This window comes from Dermacentor andersoni, chromosome 8 (genome assembly GCF_023375885.2).
Source record: "Dermacentor andersoni chromosome 8, qqDerAnde1_hic_scaffold, whole genome shotgun sequence".
Classification (NCBI taxonomy): domain Eukaryota; kingdom Metazoa; phylum Arthropoda; class Arachnida; order Ixodida; family Ixodidae; genus Dermacentor; species Dermacentor andersoni.
In genome coordinates, this window is record NC_092821.1 from 139,908,796 (window position 1) to 139,928,819 (window position 20,024).

Genomic DNA, 20,024 nt, shown 5'->3' on the forward strand with positions numbered 1-20,024 from the left:
CAGGAACCATGAAGCGCCAGCTTGCTTCAAGCATGGCAATCCCCCTCTACGAAACTCTCCTTCCTGTGTGTTCAGTGAAAAAGGTGTGGGAGTAATTATGTGAACTCTCGCTCAAGGCTCAAGATGACTTTGGACGCTCCGATCGGACAAGGGGAGTTTGCAGGTTGTCCTCGCCTAGGGATCTAGGGAGGACAGAGGGCACTTACGGACGTTTGCGTCTCCTCAGTGCTAGACTGATGAGATGTAACATTCTCCATTCTTCATGTAGATATTGTAAATAAACCCAGTACTCTTCGTTCTTGATGAGAACGTGTTCCTTTCTTCAATGACGTCCTTAGCGTGGATGAGTCGGATGACAGCATGGGCCAGCTGCCCCTTTTGACATGCCCAACCCCAACTCTTACAGGGCTTTCTACATCTCCAAGCAGCAGGGAATCGCTTTGGTGGTAGGGTATAATGTCAGTGGTGTGTCAGGCACGCAGGTTCTTGGTGGGTTGTTGAACCTTTCGGTTGATCCTCTTACAGTTGCTGACTGATAAATCGGACACCGATAATCCAGACATGCTCAGTTCAGTAATTCCGACAGCTTCGCAGTGTTCATACTCGTTCATATGGCGTTCAGACTTAATGTGTAAAGACGACCAATATTTTGGACAGCCGTCAGCTCTACATTCGATTATCTGGACTCCGCCTGTGGCTGTAGCGTACGCCAACTCTGCCATCGTTATCTCCTCTGGCAACCTCAAGATGTCAAGTATGGCCTCAGAGATTACACACTCTACGGTAATCTCTCAGACCTCGCCTTGGTCGCCGCTCTACGCCTGAGATTGGAAAATGGGAAATGCTGATCTTGGAGGCTTTGCCTGAATTGTGAGGTAGCATCAACGTTGCGATTATCACACCCTTTTCTGGGACCCCCATGCATGGCCCATCATCGCCATTCTGTTTGTTGAGTTTGCCTTGCGGACAGCGTTCTGCCATGGTGTGGTTGTTTTATTTTGCGTTCCAGACAGTGCTCTGCTAGCTCCAAGAAGTCTTTTTCGTGAAGTTATAGATAGGCTGCGTCATGTCGAACCAATGACGCCATCGCAGTCTGACTCCAAATGAGTATTGAGTCACAGTCCGAATGAGGCCGACTTTGCAACTGAAGAGGCTGAACTGCCACCTACCACAACTAGCTCAAATGCGAACATCATTGATGCTAGGCTACGGTGTGCCAATTCCTTCTGCTGTTAGATTTGAAGACTTTGCAGACGTTGACAGTACGGTTTTGTTGTGTGCTGAACTGAATGATGACGAAATAATTGAGCAAGTTCTCCCACTATCAAACAGCGACTCAGATGATGGATGATGATGTGCCGTATGCTCCGGAGCCTTCCACATGCGGATCTGACTCGAGCCTTTGCAGTCCTTGCATCAGCGTACATTAAAACTCAAAGCTGGCGGAAATACAGGCGGACGTGGTTGCACGTAAGCGGAAGTGCGTGCAGCAGCACATTGACCACTTGTTCCTTGCACAACGGCCTTAATACGTAAATAAAGTAAATAAACATAGTTCGGACTTATTTACGTTCCCCGTGGAGCCTGAATTATTGGTTGTCGACTGTATCCTGTGTGGGGATGCGCGACTCTCACGCATCCCCTGATATGCTGTTTTCCCGCACGGCTCGCGTGGCCTGGCGCCCGCGGCGGTTGGAGTGGTACAAGCGCAGTGCGAGAGATGGCGTGACTGTCGTGCCGCGGCGGGGTTACGCGGGCGCCGAGAGACAAGGCGCGTGCTCTTTGGTTTGAGGTCGTCGGCGGGCACGGACGTCCGCGCGGGCGCCGTCCGATGCTTCTGCGAGACTGTCTCGCGTGGCCGCCTTCGAACGTGCCACCATTCGCGTGACTGTACACGCGAACGACCAGGCGTTGGGATCCAGCATGGGGTGAACATATTCGCTCGCTATCCGGTCGCTCGGTGAGTCAGACTTCTAGATTTGTCGCGCGCCCATCGGCATGTTTTGTGGATAGCAACTCGGCTAGCAGGCATTGATCTATGAAAGGTGCAATAAATGCCCTTGTGATTGTTTGCACTACTGTGTTGTCGTTCCTTTGTCCCAAGAGTACGGAGGAGAACCCCATATCTTCCACACCTGACAGCCAAGGGTGCCACTGGTAGACCAACCACGGCCGCCTAGTTTCACGGGACGTATAGACTAGCAGTCGCCCAGCAGTGGTTGCTTTGTCAGTCTCTCATTCAAGCACCAGGAGTGAAGACCAGTGTAAACCATTATCGCGGTCGAGCGTAACATAGCAAGCTCGATACGTAGCCACAAAGGCTACATTTCGATCGAGTTGGAATTGCAGGCGGTTTAACAAGCATTGCTCTGCAACGCCATTGACCCCCAGGGATTTGTTTGAGCTGGTGCCTCGGTTCATAGGAACGTAAAAAGGCTTCTATAGTTTGTCACTCCTTCGTTGCCACTGTAAAGAGCAGCAGTGAGGTGTCATTGACTTGCACTCAAAAACGTTCTCTCTCCCCCTTTGTGCTGCGCAGGTTCTTTACCAGCAGCAGTGCAAGAGCAAGTGCCTGGTATGCCAGCAGCATAACCGCAGCGTGGCTGTGCTTCCCTGCAACCACCTGGTGCTGTGCGGCACGTGCGCGGCTGTCACGACCAAGTGCCCCTACTGCAGCTGCGACATCGCGCGCAACAGCCTGCCCATGTCCCTGTAGGGCACGTCCCTTCTGAGCCAGCGTCGTGGGAAGGCATGCAATCCACTTACGCTCCGTTTTTTAGAAAAAATTCTCTCTACCCATCGTGATGCGAGGGCTTTTGCGTAGAGTCGTGGCCCCCGGGCAGCCTGCAGGAGCTGGTAGTGGGCAGAAGGTGCTGAAGATGATGTGTTTTAGCCGCCTCAAGCAGCTCAAACGTGCCGCAGTGTGGGTGGTGGGACTTGACTAACGCACACTTCCAGTTTGAGAGGGTGGCCCCGGCTGTGACGACATGGGCAAGCGTGTTTCGCCTTAGGTGCGGGCTGTAAGGGCTCCCTGGCCCTCTCCTTTTTCCTTACCCGTGCTGGTGGTTCTGTGCCTGCATTTGATCGACCGACGTCCTTTACTTGGGCTGCAGACGACGTATTAGCAAATATGTGTCATAGTTGAACAGTTCAAAAAAAGTGCACGAACCACTGCGTGCAGTTTACAAGCGCGATCGTTTCGCGGGACTTGTCGGTGACTGCTGCTGTGCACCGGGTGGCTGCTTTATGTGCGGCTAAGGCTAAATTGAGTGTGCAGAAGACAAGCTTTTTGGAGCACGAACTGGTCCCAGAATGGAATGGTAGCTAAAGTGCTCTCAGCTGGTGCTTTGTTCTGTCTGTCGCGAACTGGCTATGAAAGTGCACCGGTCATGGGAGATTAGATCCAAAGATGTGCTGGTTAGGGCATAACTAGGGAAGCCACTCTTTAGTTGGCATACACTTGGTTGGTGGTCACCGCCACCGGTTGGTGGTCAACAACCAGTTGGTGGTTGCCGCATCTGAAGACGCACTTTGTTTTTGAGCCCTGCTGATGAACTGGTTGTCATAACAGTGGTACTCAACTGTGCTTGAAAAAAAGTTGGATGTGTGCTGGTTTTAGCCTGCTGGGAAAACTGTGTAACCTTTATAAATTCTTCATTGACTTTCTTTGTACCACGTTCTTTTAAAGCACTGGTATCTTTGTCACTGTTGAATTGTTCGTAACAATTGCTGGTACCAGCTCTATGAATTATGTTTTTGCTTATTTCATTAGATGAAGTAGGCTGAAAATCATATTAGCATTCTGTAATCAGTTACATCCAGCAGCTTCTGATTAGAGTACCTTATTTTATGTTGACTGTGTTTCCAACAGATACCGTTGAGTCGGCAAGCAGCAGATTAAGGGCACGATCGTAGTCTGTTTTCTGTGTTGTGCTGCTAGAGATACCAGTCACGGTTTTCAACGAAGTGGTGATTGTGATGTTTTTATTTTCGACCGCTGCATTGGTAGGTTTTGTGCGTTGAAGAGTGCATTCTCACAGAAGTCCTAAGCTGTGTCTGTCTTCGGGCGTGTCGTGTGGCATTATAACAAGAATGACACTTTTTTCGAATGTGGGTAAAGTTCGAAGAATCCAAGGCACACTAAACGTGGCTCTGTCGTGGCCCGTCTGCAATCTAGAGACAATGAGGCAGAATTTTGTCCTTTATCGACTTGCTTTGCTTAAAGCAAATGGAGCCCAAGCTTTTGGGAGGTCGTTGAGTAACGCACGGCATACTTTATTCCAATGTGTAACATGTGAGTAGTGCCTGTAATGTCTCATTATAGAGGCCCCTGCAGAATCGTGCGAGTTGTATTATGTGTTTCGAAACATGCCAGCCAAGTTGCCAATAACTAGCCACCCAGTATCCAAATCATGGAATGCACTGTTCGGCGTACAAAACTTCGATGGCGCCTTTATTTTGAACATGATTTTACAGGGTTGAAGTAACAATTTCATCAAGTGAGCGATATTTCTTCAAAGTGAGATTTCGTTGAGTAAGTTGTTCCTGGGCACTGACTGAGGGAGGCTTTCGTATACCAACTGAAAAACGCTACCTAATTTATTGACTGGAACCACGACGCTGCTCTGCGTGCAACGTGTATCGCAATTAGAAGGTGAACAGAGCTCTTAATAGGCGAAACTGTCTTGTTGGGTCCTGTTTTCTTCGAAGTTTTTTTTTCTTCTGGCTTAGCCAAATATTGCTTCTTGTAGCATTCGCATGCTTTCTAAAGGAATTTTTCGGTTTCCTAGTTTGCAGCTGCCCGACTCGGTGATACAGGTGCTTTCCTATTCCCCTATCTCACCCCACCTCACAAGAGCGTTTGCTTATCTCTCTCGAGAATGTCTACGCATGAGGGGCATTGAAATGTGAAGGCTAGTGAGGCCACCGGCCTTGTTTCAGCCATCGGCCATCGACTGTGCTTGCTGAGATTGTTGCTTTCGCGGCGCCATTTCCTCGGAGAGAGAGAGTCCGGTGAAAGACAGCGGAACTGCAGATTACTTTGCTGCTTCTGGTGATGCAGGGGAAAAAGCTTTGGTCCAGGGAATCTGCCTTTGGGGATGTATGTGCAGCGAGAAAAGGAATCGGTGAGGAGGTGTTTGCAGTGTCTGCAATGCCAGTATCGGCTCTGGATGTTCGACACAGGTCGTCGTCTGTCGGACATGCTGCGATCTTTGCTCGATCATCGCAGCTTTTCCAGCCATCCCTGTGGATGCAGTATTCAGATGGGCGGCGTGCGTTTTCCGCAAGGCATTTCTTACCTTGTTTTATTTTATTTAACTTTTTTACTTTTACGACGAGATGTAAGTGAGACTCGTGTGGCAAGTGAGGACACTTTTCCTGCACCACGTCGGCAGGAGTGCTGAAAAACACGAGGTTTAGAGGTACAGTTAGGAGGCTATTTCAATTGACTGCTGTCTCATCCTGCCTAGGCAGGTACCATATGGTCTGCAGTGGTGATTGTGTCTTGTGCGTTGTGGTGCGTGTTTGTGGACAGGCAGAATGCCGAGAGCTAGGGCATTTGCTCCAGGTGATGGGCTTTGGTGTTTGTCAGGGTGAGGCGGACACGTGATGGAAGCCAGTGTCGCTAGAACTGCTAGAAATGCACTACTTCTACTAGCGTTGGTCACTGCGGCTTCAGGATGCTTTGGAAATTTACAGATCCCGACTTTCTGTCCTTCCTCGGGCTGCTGTAGCACAGGACAGCTTGCTCTTCCTTCCTTAAAAAGTAGGATTATGTGTGCAATGCCATCTTGCAGTCTTGTTCTGTACTGCTCTCGCCCTTTGCTTGGCTGGTATCTCTCTTCTTTTCCGATACCTCGCCTTGCATATTCAGCAGTGCGTCGTCTGCTAAAGTTGGCGTCTCCTTCTGTTGGCAGCCAGCGGAAGTGAAGGTGTACTCTGTGGCGTTTCGTCTGTAGCTCTGTTCTTGCTACGTAGGATTGTGCTGCCTGGTTCCTGAGAGCTCCTTCCCCACCCACCCCTCACCCACTGACTTTTGAATCCTGTCCTTTTGCGATGTGTCGATAGCTCATCTCGTCGCGGTGTCTTCACTCGGTTCTTACCACTGGGTCGTGCACAGACGCACGTGGATGACGTGATTTGATGTAGGTTCTTACCACTGGGTCGTGCGCAGACGCACGTGGATGGCGTAATTTGATGTAAGGAGGGCAGAAGTGTGTCGGGTGAGGCCTGTTAGTTAGTTCCTTTGATCTTCTCCCTTTTTTTTTCTTCCTGTACACATTTTCTCCCTCACTAACCACATCTTCTTAGCATAAGTGGAATAGTGAAAATTCCTGTTGTGCTAGGGTGGGAGAGGGAGTTTCTTCACAACTTTTTGAAGACTTAGCGCTGTATCCAGTTATTGATAGTTTATATAGTAGTATAATGTATTTATGTATATCTATTGTATGTACTATCTTATGGAAGGAGAGCGGGCTGCCTTGGTGGGCGGGTTACTAAGTGATTGTCGTTTCTCTATTACTGATTTTTTTTTTCTTTTTTCGAGGCCCTCTATATATATCTGTCTCTCACAAACCACGTGGGAGGCTGTGCTGTTGTGGCCACATTGTGGTGACAAGAATAACTTTATTATTGTGGAAAAAAAAAATATTGAATTTATAGGAATTTTCACAAGAATGGATAAAAAGAAAAAAAAAAGTAAACTTAGGTGTAAATTTTAAACTAACAAATTGAATGCACAGTTAGGTCATGTTGTTTTCTCCTTTTTTTTTCCTTTTCATAATCAAAGGTGTGTGTTTCTCTCCTGGAGGAGGGAAAGAGCTTTGATGTGTTGTGTGCGCACGTGTGTGCGTCCTTTGTTCGATGCCGGCGGTCTCCCCTTTCTAAAAGAAACGAGGGATCGTTGGGAGGTGCACGTGTCACTTCGGCATCGTGAAGTCGCACAGGTTCTTGTTTTTTTTCTGTGTCGGAGTCGTCGATGTCGTAGTTTTCCTTGTTCTTCTCTGAGCTATTTTTCTATTCCAGTTTTTGCCCCTTGCGCCTACTAAAACTTCGAAGGCTTCACTTCGAACCAAACGCACAACTAACTACAAGAGGTCGCATTGCGTCTTTTGTACAGCTTTCTCGCATTGATTTTCTTTTTAAAGAAAAGAGACCTTCTCCCCGACTTTGTCCGTTTTGTTCAGAGTTGCCTGCCTTCTATGGATGCATGGCTGGCTTCGACTGACCACTTAGTGATGCGTCACTCAGCTAAGGGTTTCTGCTGTCAAGGGATAAGCGATTGGCTCCCGATTGTCGGGGACAGAAAAGAGAAAAGAAAGGTGCAATTAAGTGCGTCAGTCGCGTTGGCTATTTGAAATGGTTTAGGACAAAGGTTTAGGCAGCAAGGGCGTTGCGACCCACCCAGGCCTAGCAACGCCTTCAGTTTGAGTGGAGGCAAAGATGGACGAGTCTTTTTAGTTCTTTCTTTCTCCTCCTCGTCACTTTTTTCATTATTGCTGTAAATAAGAGAGCGATCGCAACATTATTTCTCACAAGAATACAACACTTCTTTATCTCCTCTCATACCACACAAGCACCAAACTAACCTCTCTGCTGAACTCTGTGCTGAGAAGCACGCAAATGTGTGACACCACGCCACATTTGCACAGGACTCGCAAAAAAAAAAGGAAAGAAGAACTAACAAACAAAGAACAACACTCACACAGGCATTACACACAAGCTAGGTCATTATTGTAAACTTGTAGGAACAAAAGTATGAGTAAAGGTCTAGAAAATAAATCAATAAAATACAAAAAAAGTTTTCAATTTTTTAAAGAAAAGTTCACCATCGCTGCCGTGAAATGCGTGGGCAGGTTGCTTACTTGCGACTGCTCGAAGACGCGTGTGCATTTGTCATGCTCGTCTGGTGGCCATGCAAAAGAAAAAAAGAAAAGGGCCTTCCTGGATGCGTCGATGCTGCCTGGTACTTTTCACAAGCGAGGTCTTGTCTGTGATGCCATCAACATGGTCTCTGTGGATTCTGGCATGCTGTTGGTTAACTGCTGCCATAGCAAAATGCGCCAGAGAAACTTGGCGCATTCTTCGAGAAATGTGGCAGTGCTCTGACATTTACAGTGCTGAGTGTCACATAAATAATGTGGGGTGCACGCATCTCTTCTGACTAAACTGTGGGCTCGTTCACACTCAAGTTTTGCTCCCGGGTGGCGATTTGTGGTGCGTGCGCTCTAATGCCACATTCTTGTGCACTACTAGGCTGTTTCGCCCAGAGTAAGTTGTATGTGTCGGCTGCGATGACAGGAGAGGTAAACTTGGCAGGAATGGAACGGCAGTGTCGTGTCATCTTGTACTGCCACAATGAAATAAGGTGTGTGGTTTGTTTCGCCCTAACAGTCGCAGTCGCAAAATCGGCATTTCTTGCTGTAAGTCATTGTTGCAGACGAGACATACTTTCGATTCAGTTCGGATGAAACTGGCTACGAAAAGTTCTGGGAATCGATATCTACATGCAAAATTTGAGCGCAAGCTAGCCATCGGTTTAGTCGGAAGAGTCTGGTATACCCGAAATGAGGATGCTTAAATGATTGCTCTCATTAATGCAACATTGGGTACGATTGAGCGTCTACATTGGCAAACAATGCTTGTATCGGATGACCTTCTGGTAGCGTAGGCCCCGCTATTGCTTGAATCTCTCGACATTCTTCTTGGCTGTTCGCGTGCGATGTCTGCTCTGTTGGCGGTCATCATGCGTCACCGTCATGGTCTTTGCGGGTGTCATGTGGGTCCCAGTCGTGGAGAAGTTGGGCTGCCACCCGTTTTCCACAACATCACTGCTGAGACGGTGTCGATAGCATTACCGGCAGGCCTGTGTTGTGCCAACCTGAGGTAGATGGCGGCCGCTTTCTGTGCCGTATGTGTGGGCGGTACTTTCACACTCGCCAATCAGGTTGTGCAAAATCATTTGTCTGCAAATGCTGTGTATGTAGTTGTTTTCTAGGCTGTTTTCTCACTCGCCCCTCCCCTTTCTTTTTTTTTTTTTAGACCATTGCCTTTTTTTCTTCTTCGTAAGTCGCGCTCGATCACGTTTAGGTGGCGGTTGCAACGCATATGTGTTTGTTGTGCGAGTTATTGTATCTATGTGCCTGTTTATCAGTGTTGTTTTTTTTTTCCTTATCAAAGTTACTTGTGCATACTTTATAAGCGCACTGAGAGAGGGAACTTGAGGTTGTTAGCTTCACACTTGTCGTCGTTGGGACTTTGAAAAGTGAAAGGGGCACTTTGTGCTGTTAGAGTTGGATTTTGTTGAAATTTGGATCTGAACCTCTTCTATGGGAAAGTGCCATTTATGGTGACTGTTTCGCAAATCCTTTCTGTGCCTTTTTTTTTTCTGCAGTTGCGAAGACAAAATAAATTATAGAAAAATTAACTGCCGCTGAAGTAACAGTGCAGTGTGTAGCGAGTATGGTGTCTATGTGTTCCTCCTGTGGCCTGCTTGGGACAGTTGCAGCACAAATCGCTTGGCAGGTGTGAAGCGAACAACACCGTCAGGTTTTCTCTGGATCGCCACTAGGCTTTTATTTCAAGTAGTAGTTGACTAGGGTTTAAAAAAATAATGCTGCCATATTCAAGCAAATCTAGAACTATACATGGGTCATTGTTGGCAACTTATGAATTCTTTGTGTGTGTGTGTGCGTGCGCATGTGATTTTTTAAAGATTTTTTATTTAGTTCTTTTTGCTCACGTGGGCGTCACTACGCTTGGGAGAGCCTGCCTTCCGCAGTGAGTCCGGTTCTCCGGGCAGAAGAAGGCAGAGTTGGCAATGCGGCTATGTCTGTATAGACTGCTACGTGTAAGATAATGGCTTTTTTGTGACTGTTCACAATGGAAATTAATCGACGTGTAAGAGTGTTTGGAGCTCAAACTTGTAGCCCAGCCCTTTTCTCAAAAGATTAGCTGCCAAAGTCATATGAAGATTTTCTTATGCCTAATGCGTTTTAATCGGCTCCGGCTGTCGTGAATGACCTGAGACGTACCGCCATTCTTATGTGCGTTTATTTACGTGTACCTGGCTGATAGAACCTTATATTGCCTGTTTCGTTGCTTAATAATTTGTATTTATAGCCTGTTTACAACTAGCCATTAGTTTTGTTCGTTGTGTTTGGCACAGCAATTGGTAGGGCAAACACCTTTTGAGTTCAGAGGTTTGGCCATGCATGGGCATAGCGCCTCGGTCGATGGCGAATGTGCAAAAAAATAAAGGGGGTGGGGGGTATGGGAACGATGTCTGGATTGGGCAGTGGAATGCCTACAAGCGTATACAGTGGTCATATGTACGAGACCGTGTCGTCAGCTCAGGCAAAGTTTTGGACTGTCGACAGCTGACATCGTTCTCTCGCAAACATTTTTTGATGAGCTTGATTGCAGAGTCTTCAGCCATAGGTTTAAGGAAAAGCCGTTGAGCAATTCAAGTGTCGGAAGAGATTTCTTCGCTGGGAAGCAAGTTGGTTGTTGGGTCTCCTGTTTTCCATCATTATGCACTGTGATGACGGTTTGGTTTGATGGCTGTCGTGACGTTCCCGGTATAATAACCATTAGTACCACTGCAACTTCCAGTGTTTTATGGACGTTTTTACATGTGTACATAACATAGGCGTCTACCTTGTGCTAGGCTGTTTTGTGTGGCAAGTCAACTTTCTGGTGAGGGCGAAAGGGGGGTCGACGAGTCGACTCGTCATAGGTAGATATTTTTGCTGGGGCAATACTATTTTTCTCATCAAATTGGAGTTTATAGCGTTAGAGGGTCTATGCAAAGGGCTACGACAGCTTTTGAAGGACAGGTCTGTCGGAGAGTGATTGGCTGCTGCCGCCGAGATGACGAGGATGATGCGCAATCATTGCTGTGCAAGGAAAAAAAGGGAAGAGAAAAAAAAAAGGCTTGTGAACCTAGAATTGCTGGACAAAGTACTACTGCTCGTTGTGAGAATTTGTCCTTTACCACATAAAAAAAGTTTTATAAGGTGATGATGACTGTTTCTATGAATCTCGCGTGTCTTGTTTTTATGGAGTCCTTGGTTATGACGTACCAAGCTAAAACTTTTTTTTTTCTTTCAAACAAAGCGATGATCCTGTTTTGTCCAGCGTTTAAGATAGAATGCACCGACCTTGTTTGTTGCTGACCAAGTCGTGTTAAAATTGTCTAGAACTGCCTGGCCTTGATGTGTTATTACTTTCTTGTGTGTGACGCCCATTTCTTCAACTTCTTGCACTTTTGGGGAAAGCTGAATAAGTTTTTCTCTGTCCTCTGTGGTTATATTTTGCTGGTGTCACTTTTGTGTGTGCACGTGGAAAAAATTGTCGAGTCATTATTTTATTTTGTGCGTTCTCTGTGTGACATCAAAGTCAAAACTAAATCGGAGGTGAAAAAGAAAAATGTGCACTGCTCTTGTGTTCATGTAGGATCATAGTCGAGATGTTTATTATGGCTTTCTCTCTGTCCTCTGTTCCTTTATTTCTCTCGTGTTGAGGAATTTGTGTAATTGAAATATTTCTTAAAATTTAGGCATAATTATGTAAATAAAATCAACTATAGGATTTTACATGCCTCTGTGTCAAGTTATTTTTTTTTTCCTCATGTGCGTAACACACATGTCTATATGGACATGTTTTTTTTGGTGGGAGGGGGGGGCTGTTGCAACTTCAGGAAAAGTATTCTGTGAGAGTCCACTAGGGTGGACTCTTACAGAATACCTCCCCCTGGCTTTTGTGTTAATGCGGGGCAACACAGCTGAAGCGACATGCTCAGCAGTGAAATGTTAATAAGTTTTACGAGCAGGAGTCGGTCCCATGTAGGGCGTTTGTTGTGTTGGTGGTAACCGTAACGTTCATGGCTAGTTCAACTGAAACTTGATGGGTGGCGTTGCAGTGCTGTGGGTAGCAGGTATGCAATGGTCGCAATGTTACGTAATCCTGGTATAGTAAACTATGGAGTGGCAGCTAGAGCTGTGAATTGCCCGTTTGTTTTCCACATGTAATTTGCTCGCCTATTTTCTGCACACAGTCATTGAACCCTACAAGCTGCAGCAGCTCTTAAAAAAAATTCCTAAGAAAAATCTTGCACATATTTTGTAAATATACGAATGTGTTAGAACCAGATGTGTCTGTGTGCATATATATATATATATATATATATATATATAGCAGGGCATTGAATCTATGCGACTCAAATTAATTTGATACTATTATTGAGAGCCTTGATATCGCTCTGAAAACATTTGCAACCATTGGAGTGCAGCGAAAGGATACGGTGGCAATGTCGTTATCTCACTGCCTTAGTCCATTAACAGTGCAGACAATCCCTTTCTGAATTGATATGTTTTAATTTGTTTGGTGCGAATTTCAAAGTGCCTCTCTCTTTCTTACTCTTTCACGGCTTTGCCGATTGACATTGGTATCAATAGATGGCGCTGTTGACTAGTCTCCTGTTAGACTAATCCCCTGTAACATCCCCTATGAGGCTGTACAGCTGCACACTGCCAAGAAGTTCGCGCAACAGAATCATGCAAACTTCGCACTGAGGCGACATTTTATGGTGCATTTTGTACGGTCTTTACACGCAAGGCTACTTGCGGAATTAGAAAAAGAACTACCAGTGCCGCTGGATGAAAAAGAAGGTGCGGCCTGTCGCATGCATTGAAAACAAGGTCGTCCACCGCGGCGCTGCCTGCCGGGACTGTTTGTCTGCGATCGGTACAGAAAATGCATCAGGAACCCGCTTGGAACACCGTCCCCCGACTCGTCCGGTCCCCTGCAACTAGCACCGTTCGGCCCAGCCAAGCAGCCGAGAAAGCAATTATGGCCGTCATATTCGCTTCCGTTGCAGCCTGCCCGATGCGGCAGATCATGCCTTCTTTTTTTATCCAGTGGCCGTGGAACTACGCTGTTTTAAAAAATGCATCGTGTTGATGCAGGAGGCCTGGCGCCTGTGATTAACTCTTTCCAAGCACTAGCTGTACCCCCGTTTTCAGTGCGATTACAATGCGCTCCCCCGTTGACAACTGCGGCCTATTTATTCTACAGCCCTCGCCTGTTCTGTCCTAAATGAACCAAGGTATTCATTCGCAGCAATGCCGAATGGAACATTAACATAGCTTTGGGAATAAAATGGCGCCGTTTGGCACCATGGCGACGTAATGTTGGGCATGCAGCGTTTTACTGCGACGGTGGCAGACTACGGCACAATTTATCTTGCGAAGCAGGTTTTATTAAAGCAGTTGCCCCCTTACCCCCCCCCACCACCAGGCCTTTTGCGCGACGAAAGACTGCGTGCGAGAGTGAGCCGCGATCGTCGGCTTCCCTCGTGTGCTCTCACACCTACACCATGCGGCACTCGACGACGACAATGGCTAAAATTCGCCTGGAGCATCCATATACTTGAATTCAGCATCTGACATGGCGTCGGACATAATCACACCCACCGAACGACATATCAGACGCCAAATTGTACAGAGTCTCGTACTTAACGGCAGCAAGTTCAGGGTGCGATCATTATGAGAGAAAAAACAAAAGAAACCACACTTCTTGATTGGAAAAGGGGGGCTGTGTTCATTAGGGGAGTGCGGTCATTATGCGAGTAAGTACGGCACTTTTGCGGCTGTCCTATAGTAGTCTGAAAGTACGAATTTCCAGGCAGCATCATGCATAAGCTGAAAACTTACAACTGTAACAAGATATTTTATTGCTCGATCACTTTTGCTTGGCAGCCTTCTTTCTTGGCCTGCCAACTTGCTTCTTGGTCTTTGTGGCCTTCTTTTGGGGTGCTGGATGTCTGGAGGCCTTGAGTCGGTTGTTGCGCGATTTCTTGTTCCGCAGGGTGCTCTGGATGAGCAGTTTGCGGCATCTAGCTTTTAATTCGAACCTGCGGAAGAGAAGAATATGAGCTTGCATGAAGTGCCACAGAAGAAAGCAAATCTCGCAGAACAAGTACTAGTATACGAGCTTCATTTTCTTTCTCTACAAAACTACAAGACCTTGTATAAAAAAAAAAAAGAAGGTGATTTATTGAGATTAACGACACCCCAACTCTCATTACTAGAACCTGAGGCTGGCAAAAGTTTCACTGGGAGCTATTTTACTCTGGACGCTGCTATGAATGCCATTTGAGCAAATTTTCCCCTAGATCCAGCAGACATTCCACCTGCATAGTGGAAAAAATACCCACCTTTCTCAGCTCATTAATTTAGTGGATTTACGAGGAACTGTAATTTCTTGGTGGATTTCTGAGAATATCTTGTGAGTACTGGCATAATGCTGAGAATTTTATCTTCAAGGAGTTTTGCACCTTTAGCAGAACGGGAAGAGTGGTTTACAGTGCACGTCCTTGACAAAACAGACGTACCATAAGAGTGGTGATTCATACATCTCTGCAGACAAATTTTGTGTTTTAAGCGCTTGAGTGTTTTTTGAGTTGACGAGCACTTCGTTGTCGACAACAGTCTTGAGATCTACCCTTTCCTCATTAGCAGTGCCGCTACTGTAAACACTTCTACTGAACAAGAAGAAATGGAACCAAGGGGCCTGGTTCCTTCGGGTAGCATGCAAGGGTTTATTGGCCAGTTTACCTGCCCTTAAGTTTAAATACTATGCGAAAATTATAGTTAAAGGTGTGTTCTGCATTCACCGCCATGGCCATGACTCGCACTGCCTAACATGCTTGGTGTCCAATGTTGGTAGACATAGACAGATACCCAAGAAAGGGCATGGCGGGGGCTGCCGTAGCTCAATAGGTGGTATCCAAAACACCGTGGCCGTTACGTGTTTCCGACTCCCGTAATCGTTCCTAGCTCATTCAGCTAGCAACAGCCTTTGAACTTCGTTTTTGCTATCCAGAGAGAGCTGTCTCTGAAGCGTGCATTTGAACACCACCTTTTGGTAGAGCGTTGCATGCATAACACTGAAAGATGAGTTTGGTTCCCACCGATGGTATGTTAATTTTTTTGCCTACTTGCATTTCCCTCTAACCTATGGCTTTTAATTTTCAGAAACCGCAAATGACTTCCCCTACATTTTCTTTGGCTTCATGCTCAACATTATCTTCTTCCTCATTTAAATCTTTTACAACAGATTTTAAAGAATATTCAGCAGACTGTAGCACGTTTTAAGTGCTATTTTTGCAGAATCCTCAAGAAAACGAACACCACAAAGCACTTACTGGCGCGTGACCTCCTCGGCACCTTGTTCTTGGATCTCGAGCAAGCGCCTGAGTCTCTTGTCACCAAGTGTCTCATCTGTGAGGTCTTTGGCACCCTTGTGAAGCGTCACTTGACCAGACCGCTTCACCGTGACGCGTGCGCCCGGGATGGTGGTTAGGTCCCCCTCCACATCGTCGTCTGGCTGCCGTGGTTTGGGCAGGCGAATGTCATTGCGCGAACCTGTGCAGCAACGGTAAAGGACAGCAGACGTCGCTAATGTGAAGCACTTTTAGTTAAGTGCAACGTTTATTCTTCAAGTCCAGAGTACATGTACCTGAGGTGGACTTCAAGTCCCACCACCCCAAGTATCGAATCCCGCCTTACAATCTCGAAGGCCGTGCTGCACTGTACTGCAAGTGTCAGAAGTTTGTCATCGTTGGACACCGCCTACAGCCAGTGCCAAAGTTTAATAAAAATTTTATTTTACTAAGTGAGAAAAAATCATTGAGTCTCTTACCACGTAAATTTGTTGAGGGAACAATCGAGGGTATTGCATTTTTGAAGTATGAAAATGTATGTCTGTATTAGAATCGAGTGCGCATTATGATCGAGTAAATACGGTACTAGTATGGTGCTCTCTGCATGGCATGCAACAGTCCTTGATTCTGCACTTACGCATCACATGAGCAAGAGCGATGGTGGTGGAGAAGCAGCTCAACGGCAGTTAGCAGGGGCCCGTGAACACTGCTACCATAAAAATATTCTTGTCTCTTCCATCTTTCCTTCCCTTAACCCTCCCTGATACTGCTGACCAATGTTCAGGTGTCAGTTGCATGCTAGGCAGTTGCGGTGTGGCCAGCAGGCTTTCCTCTTCTCCGTCAACCAATCTATTCCTCTCAATAAATCTTTGGTTTGAGCTAATTGGTTCATTTTTTAAGTCAGGACAGAGAAGCACAAAAAAAAAAAAAAGACAACGAAGGAACAAGCAAACAGGACGGGCGCAGGTCCTGTACTGAGCCCATTCTGTTTACGTGTCCATTTTTCGTCCGTGCTTTTTGCACCGATACTCTTCCTCTAACCTGTCATGTTCATGCGAGCGAGCCCAGATGGGTAGATGAACCCAGAATCATTAAGAACAATGACGCAATTGAGTGAGAGGAAATGGGATTGATCACGCGAAACGTTGTGCAAGTTGGTGACCTACTAAATGACATGTAGAGGGGCAGGCCAGGCGACTTCTGCGTCTTGATGTGCAGCGAGAGCACGTTGGGCCAGCCACCGGGCAGGCGGCAGCCCAGCGTCTCGCAGGCGGCCATCACGTTCTCGGCAGCGTCGGTGTCACTCATGGCCAGGTTGCACACCTTCACCGTGCTGCAAAGATTTTTTTGGCAGGAAGCAATGAGCCAAAGGTGGCGCGATATGATGCCACCCACAGCGAAACACCGAGCAAATTCGTCATCTAGAAATGACGGCAAATGCCTCACCTGGTTGTTCCTTCTCCCCGAAGTGGAAGCTCTGTGGAGGACAACACTCCCTCGATGTCGCGCCTGAGATGCTTTGAAGTCAGGTCAATGCGCCTTGGTAACCTGAAAACAAGAGCGACACCCATACTGTGGTTGCCTCGGAGAAAGAATCTCATCAACACTAACCTAAACAATTGTTTACTTACATAAAGTGCGTATGTAGCCTATCGTATTTTTTTTAACCAACTGGCACTTGCACAGCATGTGCTTGAGTGAAGCCTGTAGTCCACAACCATAAATGGGGCATGACTTTCTTTCACAATTTCGAGACACACAAAAACTTGCACATCTAAGCAAGGCAGAGCGTGCAAGCAACTGTTAACAGTGGCAGCAACAGTGGCAGTGCGATCTGTTGACGTAAAAAGTTTACGGAGTGTGGGTTTCGCATGAGACCTAAATTTTTGTGCAATTCAGATACGCCATCTGTGAAACAGTGGGTCAGTAGATGGGATCGCATGTGACTGCATGCTGCACTTTTTGAATTGAAGGCTTCATGAAAAATGAGCTTTCCTTTTTGAAGATTTTGCACTTTGTACTGATTGTAAATAACATAGAGAAAGTTGAAGCTGTACACATACAACTAAAGTGACTATTGTGTTGTCAAAGCATTCGTAACATGTGTACTACAGTTAAAAATATAATAACATTACTTCAATTTCCTCCAATACAGCTCCCTACATGGCCGAAATATTAAGCAGCCCAGTGTATTCAGAGGTGCACAGTGACCAAGTAAGACGCACAAGGAAATGGCCAAGCCAAGCAAGAAGTCGAACATACTTGTTCTTGGCAAAGAAAGTCTTTCCAAGCAGACGATGTAACAGGGGTAATATCTTGCTGTCACCCAGGAAGACATCGTAGCCTGCGCAGAGGTTGCGCTTGCTCTCGTACGGCGTGTACTCTGTCCTGAGTTGGCGCAGTGGTATGATCTGAAAGCAAAACAGAATCGTACGTTTGCAGGGAACTCCTACACTAGAACATTAAGTGTAAGCAGTGTTTCAATGCTTTTTAATGGACAAGAGAAACTTAGAAAGTAGACACACCATGCCAACAGCGTTACTTATTAAGCCACTTGCAGAGATAATTGAATGAACATTGCCTTCATGAAGATCGTCTTATGGTCTTTCATTTGAAGAACTGTGCTCTACACTGTTATTGCTTCCAGATGCAACTTATGTATTGTTTTAAGCAATAGTTTATGACAACCTGGCTTATAACAGGTACTTGTAAACCTGGCCAGGCTTTATAAGCCAACTTTATAAGTAGCTGCATTCATTTTTAAGGGGTACATTACCGCGATGGCATTAAGGGCCCTGTGACAGAAAACATCTGGTGTCGGCGTCTTGCGTTGGCCGTCGTTTGGCGAACAATCATCCCGAAGCACAACCACACAAGGCCCACCACGTGGCACAGAGGCGTTACTGAACTAATTTAATTCCTCATAGTAGGATGCGTCAGAAAAATCGTAAAGTACAACCTAAATGCAACCTACAGACATGACAGTGTCGGATTGTAATTTGAATATACCGGAAAACAATTTCTGTGTGGAAGCTCGCACATAAACCCCTTTTCCAGCGTTTCTACTATTCATAGAGCGGTGTACTGCGCTCAGTTCCTTGCAACAACATCCTCCAGATGGTGCTCGCATCCGCGGCCCATGCAAGAGGCCGCTTTTCTACCAGAAAGCTCGCCTTCATGCACAGCATTCACCGCCAGCGTTTGTGGTAAACATTACGGTTACATAAGCTGCAGTTTTCGGGAAACGCAAGAAGCACTTGGGGATCTTTGAATGCTATCGCATTCCACTCTTGAAGGCGAAGCTTAAGCATCCTCAGAACTTTTTTCAGTATGCCTTCTCTAAAGCTGCTCGTAACACAAAGCCTAGGTAACAATCATAGATGCTAACTGGATCTCATGTTGAGGGCATTGGCCGTAGTAATAAAGAAAAAAAAAATTGGTGAAAGTGTCAGTGCATGGTGCACCTTAACATGACTTTCTGAAGCACAGTGTTCTACAATGTCTTCGATTCTATGTAGCATTCTTAGCACTGCGCTTTATAATACCATACTAGAAAAGTTCCACGATCTGTGTGATAACATGCGCGCCAGTCAGCCTCTTAGGCAATAGCTCCCCTACCCCCAGTTCTGTTCCACATCGCAGCTGCTTCCTACAGGGCAGTGTGTCCCATATATCGCTGGAGAAGTCTCACGGCTCGTAATCCCACTGAAGTACTTTGGCACAATAATACTTGTTTATTACGACACGCTGTCGCCTACTTTACATTGCCCCGCGGCAGAATCGAAAAATCCATCAACCAATGAACGAGTGAGTCGATTATTTACTTCCTCACAGAAGAACACAAAACTTATTTACTGAGAACAACTCCAGCTGAAAACATTGTAAGGGCACACAGCGGTCACATTCAAAGTGCTGCTGCAAAAGTACAACGGGTTGTGAGTTTGTGAGCGGCTCACCACTGTTACTTAAACGAAAACTCTTGGTACTCACTTCAACGTTCCTCGTGATGCCGGCGTCGGCCAGAAGTTCCTTGTAGTGATCCACCGTGAGCTCGTGGTCGGAGCGCTTGTCCTTTTTGTCGAGATCACCGGTGAAGAGGCAAATTTCCGATTTGTCAGTTTCTAGGCTGTGTGGCAAATTTCTGAAACGTACAAAACGGATCGTACAGGATGTCAACATTGCCGCTGCCCCGAAGACCGATAAAGCTATCTGTACGCAAGCGATTGGCATAAATCGCAGGACTACGCAAAGCAGGCCGTTTCGAGTTTCGCAGAACCGCAAGCGCCGACTGTCTACTTACATCTTAATCCACTGCGTGCTTTTGTTGTAGGGAATCTTCTTCAGGGTGAACTGAAGATAGACGTCATGCTCCAGCGCCGTGTCCTCGTCCAGAATATTCTTTACAGACTTTTTGGTCTGGTGCTTGCGCTCTATGGTCCTGAGCGCCTTTATAGACTCCACAACCTGAAAAACGGCAGAACGCGATCATCAGTGCATGGTCGCTTTGGCCACGGGTACGTCGACACATCCGATTCTGAGTACAAAATAATTAAAGAAGTTTCAGAAGTAGAACAACTTGTTAATTTTGTAAACAGCACGCACCCGCTTGACATCCACGTGGGCTGCCATTATTGTGGATCTAGGAAAGGCTTTAGATTGCCTTGGATACCACTTGTATTCTGAAATCGAAACAAACATCAATCAACGCTGGCCCACCCCGGATGAACTCAACCACTCAACGTACAAGCACCGACCGCGCAAGCTATAGTTGTTGTAATAATGTATTGCTACAGATTAT

At 46.4% G+C, this 20,024-nt stretch overlaps 2 protein-coding genes across 3 annotated transcripts in view; one reads left to right on the forward strand and one right to left on the reverse strand.

Moving 5' to 3' along the window:
• Nucleotides 1-11,595, forward strand: part of unk (RING finger protein unk) — a 41,573-nt gene extending 29,978 nt beyond the window's left edge. Inside the window, exons 14-15 of one of the 2 annotated variants that reach the window (XR_011896143.1) lie at nucleotides 2,540-6,096; nucleotides 6,151-11,595. Coding sequence is in view for 1 of the 2 variants with exons in the window: in XM_050173924.3 (XP_050029881.3) it covers nucleotides 2,540-2,716 (177 nt within the window). In the remaining variant the exon portion in view is untranslated. Of the gene's footprint in view, nucleotides 1-2,539 lie in introns of both variants that reach the window. The other variant, XM_050173924.3, reaches the window with a different exon arrangement.
• A 2,116-nt stretch (nucleotides 11,596-13,711) lies between these two features.
• On the reverse strand, nucleotides 13,712-19,926 carry LOC126525809 (ribosomal L1 domain-containing protein 1-like). Its single transcript, XM_050173739.3, has 8 exons — nucleotides 19,829-19,926; nucleotides 19,527-19,690; nucleotides 19,217-19,367; nucleotides 17,489-17,637; nucleotides 16,673-16,774; nucleotides 16,393-16,559; nucleotides 15,209-15,428; nucleotides 13,712-13,915 (listed from the first exon to the last, which is right to left on the reverse strand). Exons 1-8 carry the CDS (start codon nucleotides 19,922-19,924, stop codon nucleotides 13,744-13,746), a joined length of 1,221 nt encoding a protein of 406 aa, XP_050029696.2. The 5' UTR covers nucleotides 19,925-19,926; the 3' UTR covers nucleotides 13,712-13,743.
• Between the last annotated feature and the right edge of the window lie 98 nt (nucleotides 19,927-20,024).